The sequence below is a fragment of the Anguilla anguilla genome, chromosome 3 (genome assembly GCF_013347855.1).
Source record: "Anguilla anguilla isolate fAngAng1 chromosome 3, fAngAng1.pri, whole genome shotgun sequence".
In the NCBI taxonomy this organism is placed as follows: domain Eukaryota; kingdom Metazoa; phylum Chordata; class Actinopteri; order Anguilliformes; family Anguillidae; genus Anguilla; species Anguilla anguilla.
In genome coordinates, this window is record NC_049203.1 from 39,119,649 (window position 1) to 39,140,076 (window position 20,428).

Here is a 20,428-nt window from a genome sequence, read left to right on the forward strand (position 1 = left end):
CAGAACATCCTTAATTCTTCACAGAATAGTTTCAACAGGGTGGTGGAAACATTCTTCAGAGATCTGAGGACAGTGCACGCCATTAGAGAAATCACTGACATGTTTGCGAACCAGCTTGAGACAATGTGTGCTTTGCGACATTGTGCATTATCCTGCCGGAAGTATCCATTTGAAAAAGGAACTGTGACCATGAAGGGATGCACATGGTCAGCAGCAATGCTTAGGTATGCTGTGGCACTCCTAATGTGTGCCAAGAAAACATTCTCCACACCATTACACCATCACCACCACTCTGCACCGCTGACACAAGACAGTATGTATCCATGGGTACATGGCTATTTAACCAAAATTCTGTCCCTAAGATTTGCATGTCACAGCAGAAATCAATATTCATCAGGTCAGGCAACATTTTTCCAATCATCAATCATCCAGTGTTGGTGATCATGTGCCCACTGTAGCCTCATTCTCCTGCTCTTGGCTCACAGGAGTGGAACCTGGTCTTCTGCTGCTGAGGCACATCCGCTTACAGGTTCAACGGATTGTGCGTTCCGAGATGCCCTTCTGCACACTACTGCTGTAAACAGCTGTTATGTGAACATTTTGAACATTCCTTCTAGTAGCTTGAACGAGTCTGCCCGTTCTCCTCTGACTTCTCTCATTCACAAGATGTTTTTGCCCATAGAACTGCTGCTCACTGGATGTTTTTTGTTTATCGCACCATTCTCTATAACCTCTGGAAACGGTAGCGTGTGAAAATCCAGGGAGGGAAGGTGTTTCTGAGATGCTGAAACCACCACTCAGATCACACATCTTGGCCATTCAAACATTTGGTCAAACAACAACTAAACCTCTTCACCATGTCTGCAAGCTTTATATATTGAGTTGCATCTAAATGATTCACTGTTTGGAGGGGCAGGCTGCTTGCATTACAGAGCAGGTGTATCTAATAAAGTGGATACTGAGCGTATGTGTGTGTGTGTCTTTGAGTAATGAAGTATTAGACGATATTAATGCATTTATAAAAAAGTATGTTAAGTCTTGTTTTTAAGTGCAATGTGATGGATTGCATATAATTATATAAAACGGCATAACAGATGCACATTTAAAGTTTACTTCATTATTAAATAAAATATTATTATACTGTTATAAAAATATAAATCATTAAAATATTATTTCATGATAAATTGAACCTATATTTTTTGACAAGAGAGTGCCGCACCTTAAAGATAAACACAGAATTACTATTTTAAGACAGCTTGTTTGCTTGAGCACAAGCTTAGAATATTTTACACAACAGTATGTTCATACATTATTCTAATGGTAAAGAGCGGACTGAAGTCTTAAGCACCCATTGCTGTGAGAATGCATCTTTCCAGCTGTGCTCACTGTCCATTCATTTGGGTGAAAGAGCCCTTGTTCCCACTCTCATTTGTCTCCACCCTGGGCTCATTACTCAGTTCAACATTCAGCTGTAGATTCCAAAGGCTCCACTGAAACATGAAATATTGTGTGTGATGAAACCCACCTGTGGTCCAAACTACATGTATGGTACAGTTGTGCAGTTTTAGGTCTGTGATAGCATGTCAAGTTTTCGAGTGGTGCATAGAGTCTCCTCTTGCCTGACAGTGCTTATAGTGAGTCTCAGGTCTCGGTGCTGCACATGAATCATTGCACATGAATCCAATCGCACATGAATCATTGCACATGAATCCAGTCACACATGAATCATTGCACATTAATCTAGGTCACACATGAATCATTGCCCATGAATCCAGTAGCATGTGAATCATTGCACATGAATCCAGTAGCATGTGACTCATTGGCCTGGTTCACTGGAGCTCATGGGGAAGGTCGGACAGCCAGCCTCCTCAGTAAGTTCTCAGCTTGAAAACCTTGGAGAGGGGCTGTGTGGCACTGGAGTAAATGAGGTAGGAGCCCTCTGTGGAGGTGAAGAACTCCCAGTCTATGCACCCAGTGGTCGGCAGCCGGTGAATGGGAACAAACCCCTCATATCCCTGCCACCTGTCAACGGCAGTAAGAGAGTCAGAGTCAAGAACTAGCTACACTCACCCACCAGAACTCATTCCAGCATCATCTGCTCCCTTACCTGTATATGACACTGTTTAACGAGTGCGATGTCCCATCGAAGGAATTGGCTACCACCAGAAACTTTTCATCTCCCATTGTAAAAAACTCCCAGTCAACCGCGCTGATAGGAAATAAAATGACATGGCAAGAGAGAAGGTTTATTTCAAGGGAGAAATTCTGAAATAAGACTTTTGGCTTCCGTGGGGAATGCTCATTCCTAAAAAAAGAATAGTTCTGGGTTCAGGTCAGTTCAGGTCTCATAGCCAACCACTGAATTAGTTCCTCCTAGTGATGTGCTGTCTGATGGTAAATTATGGCCCACAGGCTTGTGGTACAGTACGGGAAGGAAGTAGTGAACTGCAGTGGTAAACTGTAGAACAATGGCTGACTTGAAATTATATTCTACTGAGAATTCACAATCACAAAGACCGCCCCAGCAGCTCACCTGTAGGTCACAATATCCTGAAACTTGAGGAATGTCTTTGTTGTCGTGCTGAGCTCGTAGATAGTGGAATTGATTGCGTAGAGGCTGGGGACATTTTCATAAAACTTCTGACCGTTAGCCACTGCCAGGAAGATCCTGTTCCCAATCTGGAACATCTCCCAGTCTGTTGCTCCATAAGTCTGTAAAGACAAATAGTCCTTCGCCAGTCAATGAAACATGAAAAGACAAACTAGTCTAGTCACTGCATATAATTTACCTTTCAATCATCACAGATGGAAATACGGCTGCTCTACATGTTGTATGGCACACAAGAATCTGTATTCAACTGGCGTGAACAAACAGGACACAGCAGAGCCACACACACAGCTGAATAGTGCAAGAATACCCTGTTTTTTTAACATGACATATTTGGACAGCACCTTCTGGTCCAGTGGGATAGAGCTGCAAAGACTAGCTGAACAGAATGGTACATATATGTTTCAGTTGGGTATACTGGTGGGGGCATTCTGGATAACACTGCCTTATCTGATTGGTTTTGTGTCCCTCCTGATTCACACATGACCCAGTTATCCAACAAAAACACAAAAATGTTTTCATATTAATACTGTACCAATGATGGAATAATACATGACTGAATATAGAAATGCAGATGGACATCACATAGTGAACTGTTAAAAGTATATTCTGTTGAGGCAAGGACTTTGGTTGTGTGAGTGACAATTGGTGGGCTTCTCAAATTTGTACTACACAGAAAACTAGTTGCAAAAATATTTAGCCAGCAGAGGTCACTAAAGAGTTATTGCCTGGCATCTAATACATAAGCGGGATAAACTTTTTTAAAAAATTCTTTAATTTTGAGAGGGAATTATTTGAAAACAAGATATTTTTAAATTCTGTAACACAGGGCTGCAGCCCAGTCAGCACAGGCACAATCTGGAATTGATACCAGACCAATGTGCCCAGGATGAGTAACTCAAACTCAAAGAGAAAAAGAGTAATACAAACAAAATGTAGATATTTCAGTTGTATAACACAATGAGTTTATCATTTACCAGGTGAAAACCCCCAAACTACAGCTGCAAACAGCAATTATGGTGCAAAGCCCTTATAGTCACAATGAAACAGTGTATATAAATTTACATACCCAAAATCATTATACTGAAGTTGGATGCCATTCTTCTGCATCCTACATTTGAGGGTGATGTATAAATTAGTTTTTATGTTTTAATTTCATAGTGCCCTGTCAGGAGAACAGATGATACCTTTGACAGGTATGTTCTCTGAACTTAGATGTACAATGTATATATATATCTATCTATCTCAAATTCTATGATCACAGGATAGTTTGTCAAAGGGGATTTTTATAATGCAGAGCAGAACTCCTTTTGGTTGGCTTATGCCAGCTAATTCAAGATGGCGGTAATCCACAAGGTACCTACATACATTCTTAATGAGGGAATGAGTTATTGTAGCAAAATACCAGGTAATATCAATTTATCAATTTTGTTCTTCATTGAATGCTTAGTTATTTCAGACATAACAGGGCTTGAGAGGGTAAATAATCCCTCTAAACAGGAAAAGCATAATTAAGAAAAAATAGCAGCTTGTTAAAATTATGGGATTGTGATTGGAACAAAAACCAGCATACACGGGGGCCCCAAGCCTGAGTTTAGGAGCCACTGGCCCGAGATCAAACAGTGCTGTTCCGATCGTTTAAGGCAAGGGTATCAAACTAAATTCCCAGGGGGCCACGGTGTCTGCAGGTTTTTGTGGTTTCCTGTCAATCCCCTGCTAATTAAGGCCTTGAGAACAAGGTGTGTGGATTCTTCAGCCAATGTCTTAGTGTAAATGAATCACTGGTGCCGAGAACAGCCGAGAAACCAGCAGACACTGCAGCCCTCCAGGACTGGAGTTTAACCTGCGATTTAAAGAATTCAAATGCAGTTTATTAGCACCACCAAGTGGCAAATCCATGGCAAAATCTCCTCTGTCAATGTATGTCTCTATAACTGTGCCAAGTAAATGTTCACAACGAATCATCTTAATCAGTGTTCATGTAAACTGACTAGGCTATTTTGTAAATCCTGGCAGAATACTACTACTAGCAGTAAATGGTAAATGGACTGCATTTATATAGCGCTTTTATCCAAAGCACTTTACAATTGATGCCTCTCATTCGCCAGAGCAGTTAGGGGTTAGGGGTTAGGTGTCTTGCTCAAGGACACTTCAACATGCCCAGGGCAGGGTTTGAACCGGCAACCCTCCGACTGCCAGACAATCGGTCTTACCTCCTGAGCTATGTACCTCTACTACTACTACCAAAAATAAGAAGAAAAAGAAAAGGTTGTTGTAGTAGTAGTAATAGCGTACTACTAATAGTAGTCGTAATAGTAGTAGTACTAGAAGTAGTAGTACTAGTAAAAGTGGAATTAGTGGTAGTAGTAACTATGGCTGTTTAGCACCTTGTCCTGGTTTCTTGCCACCCAATAAAGTCCCAGTTTTAATAACATTAAAACCATGGATGGCCGTTTCCCAAGCAACATTTGAAAGGTAATTTTATGTACTCAATTTCTTAAAAAGAAAAATAAAAAATCTATATATTATTTAATTCACTAATGGGAGGATTGTCAGATTTCAAATTGGTTTGACAGAGGAGATGAAACAAGGACAACCCCACTGCCACAGGTGACAGATTTTGTCACTGGATACCACTCCACTGAATTTTGAGAATCAGATTACAATCATAACAGTAACAGCCTGCTTGGATGGAGGAATTATTTTCAAAATTAGAATTTCTTTTTTTTATCTCTCTTTAAATCCAGGCAAGTTTTTATTTTGGATCACTTTTCATGTCGAAGGTAAAATGGAATCGGTCTGCCCGGCGGCTGGGTCTGGACACGAAGCCTACGCTGCTCGGCCAGGTCGCGTGAGTCAGGTTCGGCTCCTGACTGATCTGATGCACCCCGGTGATGCAGCGCAGCCAGATGGAATTCCCCGCTGACAGCAGGGTTTCCATAGCTGTTGGGGTGCCCCATCGAGTCTGTGTACGCCAGATAAGCGATTACACCTGCTTTTCATTCTTAATTACAGCTGTCGCGAACATGCCAGCAGATATGCGCAGACACGTCCTTTCTATTTTTAACCGTGCCAGTTTCACGCCGATGACTGATCTGCGTTTGGAGAGCTGCCAACCGCTGTCAGCGGTTTCTCACAACAGAGGGTTTAAACATCAGCCTCACGGGGAACGAAGTCTAATGGAAAGCCCTCAATATGAAATTCACAGCTCTCAGGAAGTTCGGGGAACCCGATACCCCTTATTAAATTCTTTTCACGATATAACTCAAATACCCAAAGGTGCGATCCAATTGCTTTAAATTAACTGAATGGTTGCGTGGTTCTTTGCAAGAAAAAAGACCCATGGGAATGAAGTTCCCATAACAAGTCCTTGATTCAGTGCATGTCAGGTCAACTGCCAAATCTATTGAGTGCTTTCCTCTGAAAACAAAAATTGCAACATTTAAATTCCATTTAATTGTTCAGAAACAATGGCTGGATTTCAGAGAACATTCACAAGTTGAATTAAAGTTTCAGAGGTATCGGTGACTAACAATATATTCTATAGCAAGAATTTATGTGATCATAGTCATTCCCTTCATCTTAAAGATTTACGTGTTTCACACGTCTGGCGGATATTGATGGAGCACCTTTCAACTGAATGACTGAGTAATTATATCTTCAAAGATAATTCAAACAGCTTTCAGAGTGATACACAGACTACTGTCTTACTCCCAAGAAAACCCTCAGTTTCCTGAGTGTTGGAGATGTACGAATCACCACTCTACTGTGAACACTCAGGCCGGGGCCATGGCAGGGAGCAAAAGTCCTTACACTTGTAAATGTTTGGGTTAGTTCCCATACAGGAGATCCCAGCTCATCAGTTTCCTAAATGCCAAGTTTTGACATGACACGTGTAGCTCACAGAACTCCTCATTCATTTGCGCAAACTGTGTTTGATCTCCCTAATGCCTCACTGCAGGTTATTGAGTCCTGTACACCAGATGTCATGTCAGGTGGTTTCCTATTGAATTCACTTCTAAATGTGGTGAGCCTCCTGGCTTCCTCGCCCTTTAGTGTTTTTGCGGTAACGGGCGGTTCAGCCTGCAGGGGCTGGTGTATCATTTTTAATTGTTTCGGAAAAATGAGACGCTTCCCACCCAGGAGCTGGGGCGAACCGAATATCCGATATGAATATAGTATAACGCAATGAGAATAATAGCGTAACTGTAAACTATGCAAGCGGCAACAGAAAGGATGATCTGCTAATCCAATGAACAATACATATTGTCAATCAAGTTTGATAATATCTTCTCCCGGTCTTCTGCTTCTACAGCTCTGTACTCATTGGCTCAGTGATGAAGTGTAGATGTGTTGGTTGGCCTGATCAGTCAATGTTCTGGCTCTATGTCATGTGACTCACCGAGATGGCCTGGAAGGGCTGAAACATCCCTCCTAACCAGATGTAGATGACGGAGTTGACGTGTGTTGAGGAGCCATTGAAAGTGTTGGCCACCACCAGGAAGTGGTACGGACCGATGCTGAAGAACTCCCAGTCGTAAGCCCCTGAGGTTTGGATGGTCTGGTTTACTTCAAACACCTTGGTTCCCGGGTTCCACTTGTAGATCACGCTGTTAATGTTATGGTTGTGCTCCCCTGAGGACCCAAAAACATTGGATATTAAAACTATGCACAGAGAAAATACCACTAAAATGTTTACAAATTAATAATATTGATTTTGATTATTTATATCCATTTTTGTAAACCTACACTACATTTCCAAAGGTATGTGGACACCTCTTCTAATTAGTGATTTTGGCTATTTCAGCCACACCCATTGCTAACAGGTGCATAAAATCAAGCATACAGCCATACAATCTCCATTGACAAACATTGGCAGTAGAATGGGTTGTGACTTTCACATGGCAATGTCATAGGATGTCACCTTTCCAACAAGTTAGTTTGTCAATTTTTCGCCCAGCTACAGCTGCCTCAGCCAACTGTAAGTGCTGTTATTGTGAAGTGGACACGTATAGGAACAACAACAGCTCAGCCGCGACGCGCTAGACTACACACGCTCACAGAACAAGACCACCGAGTGCTGAAGTGTTTAGCCCGTAAAAATCATTTGTCCTCAGATGCAACACTCACTACAGAGTTCCAACGCAGACTACCCCTGGAAACAACGTCAGCACAAGAACTGTTCGTCAAGAGCGTCATGAAATGGGTTTCCATGGCTGAGCAGCTGAACTCAAGCCTAAGATCACCAAAGGTTGGCTGGAGTGGAATGGGATGTTCAACAAGTACATACGAGTGTGATATTCAGGTGTCCACATACTTTTGGAAATGTTGTGTATCAATAAATGTATACATCAAGATATTAATATTTGTTTGGATTAATCTCTTCTTTGTGAAACACTCTCATGCCAGCTTCCAGTTTCTGATACCCTGTCTCCCTCCCTGGTGTCTGCTTGTGCCTGGACTGATCCAGGGCCTGCTGGCTGAGATCCAGCTGCTACAGGTGTACATGCTGCTACTGCTACTGCCCTGCATCCCCTTGCATCCCCTTTATGTTCTCTGTGGGGCTTTGATCCTCTGTGGAGAGGTGTTTCCTTGCACAGGAATGTGGAATCAAAGCAAAGTGACCTGTCAGTCAGAGCCTAAACTCCTGGAACACAGTGTATATTCCTTCTCAAAACAAGCTGCACAGGACATGGGAACCTTGATGATGTAGATTAGATTGACCACACAGTGAATAAATGAGACACTGCACATGCTGAACTGTGCAGTGATTTTGGTTGTTTTTACTGGAATATCTTTTTCATTCATTTTTCTCTATGTCTACCAGACAGTGCTTCATGAAGATGCAGTCATAGGTGCGAGTACCATGGCTGGGTAGCGACTTTCTTATTTAGGCGGTACATGTGTTTTGGTACCTTGTCTGTGATTGGCCACAGCAAGGAAGGCCTCGCCCTGGATGGTGAACGCCTCCCAATCACGCGCGCTGTGCGTCACCAGGGTCTGGTAGGGGAGGAACTTCTGTTTCCTCGGGCTCCACTTGTAGATCACAGACAGCTCCTGAGCCTCCTCATCCTTCCCTCTCGAATTGGCAACAGCCAAAAACATCTAATCCAACAATATAAAGAAAGCCTAGTTATTGCAATTACACTAATCTTATTTAACTCCAGTTTTTACATTTTTCTTCCAATCTGGAATGCCCAGTTGTGTTTGCAGGCCCATTTCATTACTGCACGTCCGTGGTTGGGCCTGGAGAGAGTGCAGACGAGTGCCATCAGCCACTCCTTCTGTTCACCTGCAGTCTATCAGCTGAACTCCGCAGTCCCTGTGTTGCACGCGGACACTTCACTCACAGCTGGCTCAGACAGGCTGCGGCCAATGGCCCGATCAACCAGAGGAGCCAGTTGTGCACAGCCAGATGAGGACCAATTACAGTTGCCTTCTTAAATAACTAAAATCAAACTCAAAGAATGATTACAGTCAATTTCCCATGAATTAATACCCACTGAACGTATATACAGTAGAAACTGATATATCATGACCTGAAATTCAGATTTGAATTTAGAATTGAATTTCCAAAGATTTTCTAACTTTACAAAATTAAAACTGACTATACCGCTCTAGCCCAAAATTTGACCCTAGCCCTGTTGCATATACTAGTGTATCAGTTTCTTCCATTTCTTTGGGTATGTATGTATACATACATAATTTATTTGTCTCACCTTGTTGCCCACGGTGAAGTATTTCCAGGCTTGTGCTTGGAAGGTACTGATGTTCTGGTAGGGTTCAAACTTCCCATCAGTCCACTTGTATATCCCAGAGCCAGGCTTGGACTCCCAGTCAGCCACTGCAGCAAAGAGCCCCACTGATGGGATTTGGAAAACCTCAATGTCGAATGTCTTAGAGTTGGTGTAGAGGTCTTGGTAGTCCTCCACATAGTCCAGCCTCTCTCTCCCTGCGGATAACAATCATGTTAGAGACACAAGGACCTTGCGAGCTTGACCAAGGCGAGAGTGAGTTACATTCCTGCCCCACCCCCAGTTCCATCAAAAAGTAATTTGACCATCAAAAAGTAATCACGATTTGACCAAATCTTGCATATTACAAGCTATATTTCCACTATAGTGTTATCATTTGCGATAAAGAAGGCAATAGTTAAATGTGTGGCAGTCTAGCACATTATTGTCCTTTTCTGTCCTCTCTTGTTGACATTTACAGAGGATTATTTACAAAGGATAATTATATTCTGACATCCTGCCAGCTGATGGCTCATAAACATAAAATAGCAGAGAACACTAAGTGACCCATCAAAATGCAGAACGACTTGCCAGCAAGGTGCTTCATAACATTCAAATCTCCTGGTGCTAACTCGGTTTTAAAGGTTTGTTCTCTGCAACAGTGCAGAGTAATGGTTAGGGAACTTGGCTTATAACTCTGAGTTTATATGTTTGATGAGTAGACAAGGAACTGTCCTTGAGAAAAGTACAGACCTAAACTGCTTCTGTAAATACCCAACTGTATAAATTGTTTGCATGCAAAGTATTTAAGCAGTGTAAGTTGTTCTGGATAATAGTGCCTGCTAAAATGTAGTTTTGAAAGAATGCTTCCCAGCCTCTACAGTATTGGAGTGGTACTAACATCAGTGTCTTCATGTAAATGTTCTCTTTTTCTTTTCTCCTACAGCCATCGCATATATCGCATTGTGGGGGACACACTGCCAACATGTGGCCGTCTTTACTGACGCTAGTGAAACGGAGGAAAGGAGCACCCAACAATAGGAGCTGCTCTCACCTTCCAGCAGGGGAACCCAAGCCACACTGTCACAGATGAAGAGGCCCCTCTTCAGTGTATCGAACCACAGCTGGCCCCGTTCACTGTTGGTGCAGGAGGGCAGCGTTCCCAGAGTCACCCGCACACTGGCCTCTGTGTGAAGGAAAGGGAGGAAGCAGGGATGAGCCTGGGATCATTCCAACTGTAAGACCAGCACTCAGTGGATCCAAGTGCTGCTTCTGTTTCTAGTTAGACACATTTTTTATTTTGTATATATTTTAAAAAAACACTACTTTCATAAGAAAATTTTCTAAAGTAATTGCGCAGTGTTTCCTTGTTACATTTAACTGTAAATATCACTCAAATGCCATTCAAGTTAAGTCATTGAGCTCTGATTCATATGATTATTTGCATATGGTTAGCAGTAGCAATATGATGACTGGATATTTGGGTATGATTTCATATTCATTAATTCAGTAATTTGTTTATTTGGTCATTACTATGTTTAACTTCCTCAATGTAAGTAATCACTGCAGTGATTCACTCTCTCCAGACACGCAGGTTATTCGTTTTCTGCTCTGCGTTCAGCCACCTGAGACCAGTTCATCATTACTGTCTGGTTGTGACTGTGAGCAACTGAAGCTGGAAAACCTCCAAATGAAACTCAACTGTACCCTGAAGAAAACAAAGGCAAAGGCACAGTCCCTGCCAAACCACAATCAAGTTTTCACAATGAAGAGTCTTCAATGTAAACCGACAGGTAAAGGCTCAAAGTCAGATACGCTAGAGAATTGGATGCAAAGTTGTGTTTTTTCCCGAGTGTTTTGCTTGGCCTTGTTTCACAGCACAGGTGTAAACTAATTAATGTTAAACTATCCACATTTCAACATAAGGAGCTGTCAGTGTAATCAGTGTATCTCTTAATAAATGTAAGCAATGTTAGGCTTCCTTCCCCAGCCAAGTGTTCCCGCTGTAGTGACATGTTGTTTCATTTTTAAGCGTGACAGACAGCCATCAATGAGAGACAGCCAAAGTGTATTTTTCCATGTAGCTGTAACTTTGCAGTTGACAGGTTCAAGCAGTCGTGCCAGTCAAGCCAAGCTCAGCTTCGTTCCCTATGCACCATAATGTCACTCTCTAGGCCGTTTTGAGTTTGGCAAAATGTTATGATGTAATTCAGTGTTCTTTCCCAGTATTAGTCTACAGAGAAATCACTAGATAAGGGAAATGTTTCTATATTAATTTTTGGGTACACTGTGATTCATTTTCCTAGGTCACTTTTATGCACTTTGTAAATGTTCTTGGATTGACTAAGCATTTTAGCAGCCTCCATTTCCATCCCTCTTGTTACTGTGCTCTCGTACCTATGGGTCAATGACAGGTATGACAAGTTTTCAAAGGGCCAAAAATGTAAAAAGGTTTTTAAAAAGTAGTGTGGTGCCTGTCTTGAGAATTATCTATGCATTCATATTTGTATATTTCTGATTATACTCATAAATGTATACCCCTACCCCCAAAATGCCAATTTATTTAAACATAAATATTTCTGAAATATGTTCTGTGCATTGGATAGAAGTTGGTGTCTTTCACAAGAAAAATATTTTTTTATGATTTTCAACTACAACCTCCTATTGAGAAATAAACACAGCCTGAAAAATTCCTTGACTGAAATTGTTTCTGTGACACATGGTCAGTCTGATTCCACACCATTGGCCTCCAGTTTTCAGTCAGATGAAAACATACAGTAACACATGTACGCATTCCAACTATTAAAAATGAATCTGTAGAAACTGCATGTTTCAAAGCTGGCTGATGTGTCTACTTAAGAATCAGTTACTTATAAGTCTGAATCCCCCCTCCCACCCCCCACCCCGGCCACCATTCCCTGCCCCAGGTTACCATAGGGATACATCAAGGCTTCATTTTCGGATGGCTGGACAGGCAGGTGCAACAGGACGGAGGGGACGGAGAGAATGGCAAGGCTGGGGTTGGAAGATGGGCATATTCGTGAGGTAGCATCAGATCCGGGCAACAGAACCAGCTGTCGCATCAGCCCCTGCAACGGACAGTGATCAGACACAGAAGACGCACTGGTTCAACTTCAAAATTAATGCTCTATGGTGGGGTTCTTACTGAAAACAATCCTTTCCATCGTCTTCGGCTCCCAATGTAGAACCTGGATCCCTGAGTGCTGAGAGTGAGGGGGAAAGGCTTCTCCTGCAGCCTGCAAAATATACACCCTGATCATACACATCATCTCTAAAATATACACCCTGATCATACACATCATCCCTAAAATACACACCCTGATCACATGCATCATCTCTAAAATATACACCCTGATCATACACATCATCTCTATAATATACACCCTGATCATACAAATCATCTCTAAAATATACACCCTGATCATACACATCATCCCTAAAATACACACCCTGATCATATGCATCATCTCTAAAATATACACCCTGATCATACACATCATCTCTATAATACACACCCTGATCATACACATCATCTCTAAAATACACACCCTGATCATACACATCATCTCTGAAATACGCACCCTGATCATACACATCATCTCTAGAATACACACCCTGATCATACACATCATCTCTAAAATATACAAAATATAGAGATTCAATTGATCTCCACAGGAGCAATGATACAATGGCTTTTAATCTTCCAGCAAAAACTGCAATAATGCAAAGTGAACACAGGCTGATCTGAGATCAGTGTCTGGACCTCTCTGTCCCTTCACCCCAGCGACTCACAGCTCCAGTGGTATTCCACAGTCCTTAGTGAGCGTGACATAACGCCCAGAGATGGACAGCACCAGGGTGTGCCACTGGTTGTCCACCAGCTGCACGGCCCTGAAGGTGAGCCGCTCTCGGCCTGCTGGGCTCAGGAACAGGAAGTGGAGCCTGTCTTGGGAGTAGCGCAGGCCGAGCAGCATCCTGTCTGACTGCTCCTCCACCAGCGTGAAGATGTACTCATTCTTCTGTAGATGCACAAAACACAGCTGAGGCACGTTCGGTTCTCCCACCTCAAACAGGTATCATTAGGATGAGTCTCAGATGGAATATAACAACTAAATAAACATAAATACATTTAGTCAGAAAAACACATACACTTAATGCAATTGAGTCATTGCTAACAATTGCACTGGCATGTTTAATAAGTCCATCCATCCATTATCTATACCCGCTTATCCTGAGCAGGGTCGCGGGGAGTGCTGGAGCCTGTCCAAGCGTGCATTGGGTGAGAGGCAGGAATACTCCCTGAACAGGCCGCCAATCGATCTCAGGGCACACGCACCATTCACTCACACACTCATACCTATGGGCAATTTAGAGTCTCCAATCAGCCTACCTGCATGTCTTTGGTCTACGGTAAGAAACTGGAGTACGTGGAGGAAACCCACACGGACACGGGGAGAACATGCAAACTCCACACAGAAAGGCCCCAAGCCAAGATTCAAACCCAAAACTTTCTTGCTGTGAGGCGACAGTGCTACCCACTCCACCGTGCCGCCCATGTTTAATACATGATATCCACCTCTTTGACCAACGTACTGATATCCTCACATTGCATGGATAGTGTAATATTGGTGTAGTATCTCTGCGGGTGTGTAAGATGTTTCTCTCCACACTTTGCCTTACCTTGGGTGCTATATGGGAGACCTTGAGCGTGACCACGACGGAGAACTCGGTGGGAAAGAAGGGACAGTTTATGAAGAGCTGAGAGGAGGGGAAGCTGAGCGCCTCGTGGGGCCCGGTCAGCTGCAGGCCCTTAGCCCCCCTGTCCTGGACTGCACGCACTCCACTAAGGGCCTTCCCGCCCCCAGGAAGCACCCGGGACAGGAAGTCCAGCGGCAGCAGATCTGCAAGAAGAGGGCCAATAGCTATCATCAGCATTGTTTCTGTACTCAGCGAGACAGTTTGTTCTGGGAGAGACGTTCAGGGTAAAATCAGTCAATGCATGATGGGTGAAATAAGATTACAGTCTCATTCGCCTGAAAACATACCGAGGAAAAACATAAAATCTTTGTTCAGGGCCACTTCAGATATTGTCTCTGTTCTGATAGTGTAAAGGACTGACTATGCAAAATAACCAGAACAAAGAGGAAGTGTGGAGGGAATCTTTGGAGATAATCTTCTCACACAGACCCTTTTATCCCTAATGGAGATACAGACACAAGGATCCGGTTATCAGCCTGCTTATGGTCTGCTGTTTCCTCTATGGAAAACTGTGACCAGTAGAAAGCATAGTTACTGCATATGTAAAAATAATCCGCTTGTGAGGTTGTAGGTTTTGCAATATTCAAATTAACTGGCTTTTTAGAACATACATGGAAAAGCATTGAAAGCATTGCTTTTTAAATCAGTTTGAATTGTATTAAGTTTCAATTCATAGTTGAAATGTTTCAGTTACAACTGTTATCTGAGAGGCATAACTGGTAATTCCATATTGGGAGCAAAAAGGTTTTAAAGTTTATGAAAGGTTCTGAGAGGCCATTTAAGTGTGTTTGTTTTGCCAATAAATGAAAGGCATCTTGTTTTTATGTGTTTTTTTAACTTCAATAAATCAGCTATACATGGGGAAGATATTTATTTGGTCAAGCTGCAAAAGCAGAAAAGGGAAAAATATATACGTAGAACTACTTGTTAATAATAAAATTTTTAATGTATTTATTTCAAATGAGATTTCAAATGCTGCTGTCATATATTGCTAAACATTGGTTAAACAATATAAACTATCAATGAGAGATAAAATTTTAGAGGTTCCAGATGTTCAGTTGTTGAAATTTTCCTGTAGTTGAAGTTTTTTCCAAAATGCATCATGTTGTTTTTATGATCAAAAATAGGACCACTGCATTAATGTCAAATTGGGTTGTTACAAAAATAGGAAGAAAAGGTGTTCACTTATCACCCATTTCATACACCTTATAAGAGAGAATTATTTCTTGCATTTTCAGTATCTTCTGCTGGAATTATTTTCAAATACTATCCACAAAACTCTGAAATAATAAGCCATAATATATTCCTATTGTATAATACTCAATAACCTTGTGATACATGCACATGTGTCACAGGGTTATTGCTAAGACAGCTGATGACATGTCTGGGTGCTGTTGACCGCTCCTTAGTTTCATTCACCTTTGTCACAGAATGCCGCTCGTGCTTACAGGCTGCTGCTTGTGTTTGTTTTTAATTCTGCGCGTAAACTGGTTGTTTTCCCAACTTCAAAGGTTTTTAGTCTCCGTGCGGCAACAAAAGGCACGACGTTAAGGGCGAAATGAATGCAGTAAATCATGCTAAGCAGAGCCGCTTAGCGTCTCTCTGGCACCCGGCCCAGTGTGCGATAGCAGGGTTCAGTTATGCCCACAGGGGTCGGGACACCGCTCGTGATGTGCTAAGAGGGTGTCCTGGACCGGTGTACCTCATGCAGGCTCGCAGCACGGTGTCTTATACAACAGAAATACGGAGATTTCAACAGAAAACTGCTTTGCGACTAGCCAGGCTCCATGGTATTCAGTTGAATCCAACCACTGTAAAGTATTGTTACACAGGTATTAGTATACAGCATGTATTATGGATATACGCAGGCATTTAATTCACTTGCTTATCCGTTTTTATGTTGAAAGCCTCAAGCAGCTTATTAAAACTTCAAAATTGTGCTTAATTGTTTTTTGTTTTGTTTTGTTTTGTTTATTTGGCTAATTTTCATCAGAACATGTTTACAATATCAAAAATAGGCCACCTTTAGGTCCTGAAAAGCAGGGCCTTAAAGTAAGGCTATGTGCGTGTAGCCTACTCCATATACAGAGTCCTTTAATCTAGATCTAAAAAACAGGTCTGTGTCCATTTTCATTCCCAAATGCAGTTTTTTGGAAGTGGAGGGTGTGAAGTTCTCTTTGAGAGACATCTAAGAATCAGGAAGATGTAATGATGAGTCTCATTTCCGCTCACACACACAGATTTGATGTAAGGAAGGAAAGATTAACTTTTGCTGCTGTTCTGTAATTTGTCGCTGTCTTTTGTAGGCGAGGATGTCGTTTCACGGTTTTAAAGCATAATCTCTTTAAAGAGATTGCTTAAAGATGTCTTTTTGGGTTTGTGTGAAAATGTAATGTGCGTCTGATATTTCCACTACCGGTGTCCATAAAAGTCCATAGCTACCCTATCCATAAAAGATTCTTATCTGTTGTATCAGGGGTAGGGTTGATCTGCTCATCTTGTGCTGTTATGTAATATAGCATCTGTCACAGTGTCAAGAAATGCATTCAAACATTTGTTTTATTGTGCGCAATGAATTACTGTTGTTTCTATTTCTGTTTAATTCTCACATTTCCCATTCAATTTCCAAATATCTTTCCAAATATTGGTGAAAACAAAATATTGGTATACAAAATATCATATACAAATATCATATAAATAAAATATTTAAAACAAATCATTCATAAATCATGCAAAGAAGGCAGATATCAGCAATTTATGAGGCTATATAAATGCACATTCAAAACAAATAGTTCATATATTGTAAGTATAATTCAATGGTATGGGTAATCCCAGTATTTGAACAGGATAAATGACTCTAAAACATGGTCACCATGGGTACCATGAGAGTGTGATCAGTTACAAGTCTTCAGCTTCCGCATCTAATATCCCCCTAAGACTCGACAATGAATTATTGAGTCTCTGGTCTTTATCTCAAGAAACATATATTCTATAATGATACCTACACTACAAGGGTCATTCAATAAAAATACTTCTTAAAATGTTTTGACTGCAACATTGTGTCAAAAAGATTAAATATTAAAACATTTATCCTGACAAATTTCAGTAGGATATATTACAGAAAGTTTTTTTTTTTTATGCATGTATGTACTCACACATATTTAAAACATTTATAAACATATTTCTTAAATATCTAACCAAGGGTGATCCCTGCCAGTCATGGGTAATTTGAGGATCACGGTGATAGCAAATGCACCATTCACAAACAAATACAAGGAGTAGAGCAATCTCAGAAAGACAGCTACGCGTTTACCTGCAATCTAATCTGATCTGTCTGCCGTCATTATCAGAGGAAGCAATGAGGAAGTGTGTCTCCCAAGGCTGATTATGAGGGACTGCTGGCTCAGACCCAGACATCACTAAAGAGGGGCAATTAGCCATCGTTCATTTATTTAAGACTCAGTCTGGATAGTTCAGGCAGGTGATGACCAGAGTACAGGTGGGGAGGAACAGCCAGACAGACACCACAGGGGATCTTACTGTTACTTCATTAACCTTTACAAAAACTGTGTATACATTATCTCACCTCCATAAAAGCATTTCTCTGATACAAGGGCTGTTCAAAGTTAATTAAAGCAATTTTGCTGTAAATCATGACCGGGCTTTCAAAAGCAAAGATTCTAATCTCTTTACTTTCTGTCTATAAGGCACAACCTTTCATTACATCTCACAATAATTTGCAGAGGGGTGTAATCATTACAAACATGGCTTGCACGGTAAGACGTTTCTTCGAGAGTTCTAAAAAAGTGCAGGTTGTAGCATGTTCCTAAAATACTCATTTTAGCTCTGTTCTACTGTCAATTAGCACTGGCACGAGGGCCCAACCAATTAAGTCTATTCAGTTTTCATATTTGTTGCTGTTTTCTTCAAAAGCAATACTCGTGTAATGATAAACCCCAACGAATTTCAAAGGCTTATCTTAGATAAACAACACAGGTGAATAAATGTATTTTGTATTTTATTGGTGCTTTTCCAAGGTCACCCATGCAATGTTGTCAAACAAGTTGTAAAGAATAGAACACACAATTAGTTTGGGGTTGGTCTACGAATAGATACATGCTCAAAATATGCAAATATTTGTCTATGGCTTCTCCTCCTGATGGGGTTTGATATAGGCTGATTCTCCAAAACTCAAATCCAGTCTTTAATCTTGTCAACAACACTGCGCATTTGTAAGTGTGTGAAAAAATGGTGTATTTGTGAGCATGTGCAGAGTATGGTGTATTTGTCAGTGTGTGCAGGGTATGGTGTATTTGTCAGTGTGTGCAGGGTATGGTGTATTTGTAAGTGTGTACAGTGCATTGTGCATTTCTGAGTGTGTGTAGGGTATTATGTATTCCAGAGCTTGTGCAGAGTATGGTGCATTTCTGAGCTTGTGCAGAGTATGATGTATTATTGAGTGTGTGCAGGGTATGATGTATTTCTGAGCAGGTACAGAGTATGGTGTATTATTGAGTGTGTGCAGGGTATGATGTATTTCTGAGCAGGTACAGAGTATGGTGTATTATTGAGTGTGTGCAGGGTATGATGTATTTCTGAGCAGGTACAGAGTATGGTGTATTTGTGAGCATGTGAGAGAAGCAGAGAAGGGGTGAACAGCCTACCTGTGCATGGCTTCCATGGCCGGGCCTGACCCGCGCAGACCCCAGTGACAAGGCCCAGGCAGAGCAGCAGCAGCGTCCACATCGGCTCCATTCAGAGGAACCCTGCGTGATCCCAGCCGACGGCGAACCCCGCGCTGTCCCTCATTTCTCTAGAGCGCCCACGTGTCACATGACCAACCGACGGTCCCGGAGGACAGGGAGACATCCGCGAAAAAGGCAAGTGACATCCCCACCAAACGGGCACTCTCCTGGACCGAAAGGGGCCACAGTGTTGTGACCAAACAGTGCTCTCAATCTCCAGTTCAGTTTCTCTTTCTCCTCAGGTATTTTGATTACCGGTCTTGTCAATACACTGCCGTATTAATAATTAACTAACAACCAATTAACTGACCAGTTAATGATTGGGTTTCAGCACCAGAAGGGCTTTTTCCCATGGGTCCTTGTTTTTTTAGATGTGCTTCCCTCCTGACACGGCAAAATGACCCAGCAGATCCGCTGTGTGGGGGATCTCCTCTGAACTCCTTCCAGCCTGAAAGTGAGAGAGTGGCCCTTGCACCCAGGACTTATCAGGAGGAACAGGCACAGTGTCCCAACTGACATTTAAATGAGAATAAGCATGCAGCGGAGAGGAGGGACTGTAGGAGGGGACAAGAGGGATAGAGGTGGGGTCAGAGAGAGAGAAAGAGAGAGGGAGGGAGGGAGAGAGAGAGAGAGGTGAGTTTGACAGGTTTTCTTTCATATCCCAAGTCCCTGCCCCTCTCTCTCAGATGTGTGAAGCGTTTAGGAATTCCCCGTCTGAGAATGGAGCTGTCCTCACTCTGAACTCCCCGCCGATCCGAACGGTTAGCTCTCTGAAACGCAGCCCATGTGGCCCCACGTCAAGCAGAGCGCCTTCCGGGCGAAAGCGTCCTCTGTTTCTGTGTTCCCCTCCCTCATTCGCCCTCAGGTGTAGCTGAGCCAGCCTTGTGCACTAATAGCATTTATCTAGCCAAGAATTCTTTCCACATCTAACCGCTGAAATGGGTCACTTCCCATCTTCGGCTTTTGCACGGTTCAAACCGTCACGCTGGCCCGAAACAAACCTGCCCTTTGCGGGTCCTGACGCACAGATTCCGCTGGAACGCCATTCTATGGTTTTGCTTTTTAAATCCTGGTTAATGTAGCTGCCTGGCAGGGAAGGAACAGAGAAGATCTGCGTTTTAGCAGAAATGACTGGAGATGAACAGAAGCACTGAGCAGAAAATGAAAGGAACCTTTTTATTTGGGTGTGCTCTCTTCTTAATGGAAGGAAATAATAGTGGCCGCACCCATCCACAAGGCTGTGAAATCCCACTGGGTACGATCATGTTAGCAAATAAGCAGCCTAATAATGTTCTTTCCTTCATCTCTGCTCAAATTCTGGACAGACACTGGACTCCTGGTGCACCTTAGTATCTGTACTTTAAGGCAAACACACTTAACACCTACATTTGTGTTATATGTGTATAAATATTTAAGACACTTTTTGAATGTACAAAAGTGATTGAGCACAGGTGTCAATGTTATATCCCCTGAGAGGCTGTTATTGCATACATGGTAATAGGATAATTCCCGCTTAAACATGATTGTGATGGTTCATCACTATAAGAGAAATGAGAGCCAAT

General features: G+C 42.1%; 1 protein-coding gene across 1 annotated transcript; it reads right to left on the reverse strand.

Annotated features, from left to right (window-relative positions):
• Positions 1-1,043: 1,043 nt before the first annotated feature.
• LOC118223963 (thrombospondin-type laminin G domain and EAR repeat-containing protein-like) lies at positions 1,044-19,299 on the reverse strand. Its single transcript, XM_035411088.1, has 12 exons — positions 18,786-19,299; positions 14,044-14,264; positions 13,156-13,382; positions 12,509-12,599; positions 12,275-12,431; positions 10,397-10,528; positions 9,328-9,560; positions 8,524-8,713; positions 7,011-7,243; positions 2,534-2,712; positions 2,108-2,209; positions 1,044-2,022 (listed from the first exon to the last, which is right to left on the reverse strand). Exons 1-12 carry the CDS (start codon positions 18,874-18,876, stop codon positions 1,869-1,871), a joined length of 2,010 nt encoding a protein of 669 aa, XP_035266979.1. The 5' UTR covers positions 18,877-19,299; the 3' UTR covers positions 1,044-1,868.
• Between the last annotated feature and the right edge of the window lie 1,129 nt (positions 19,300-20,428).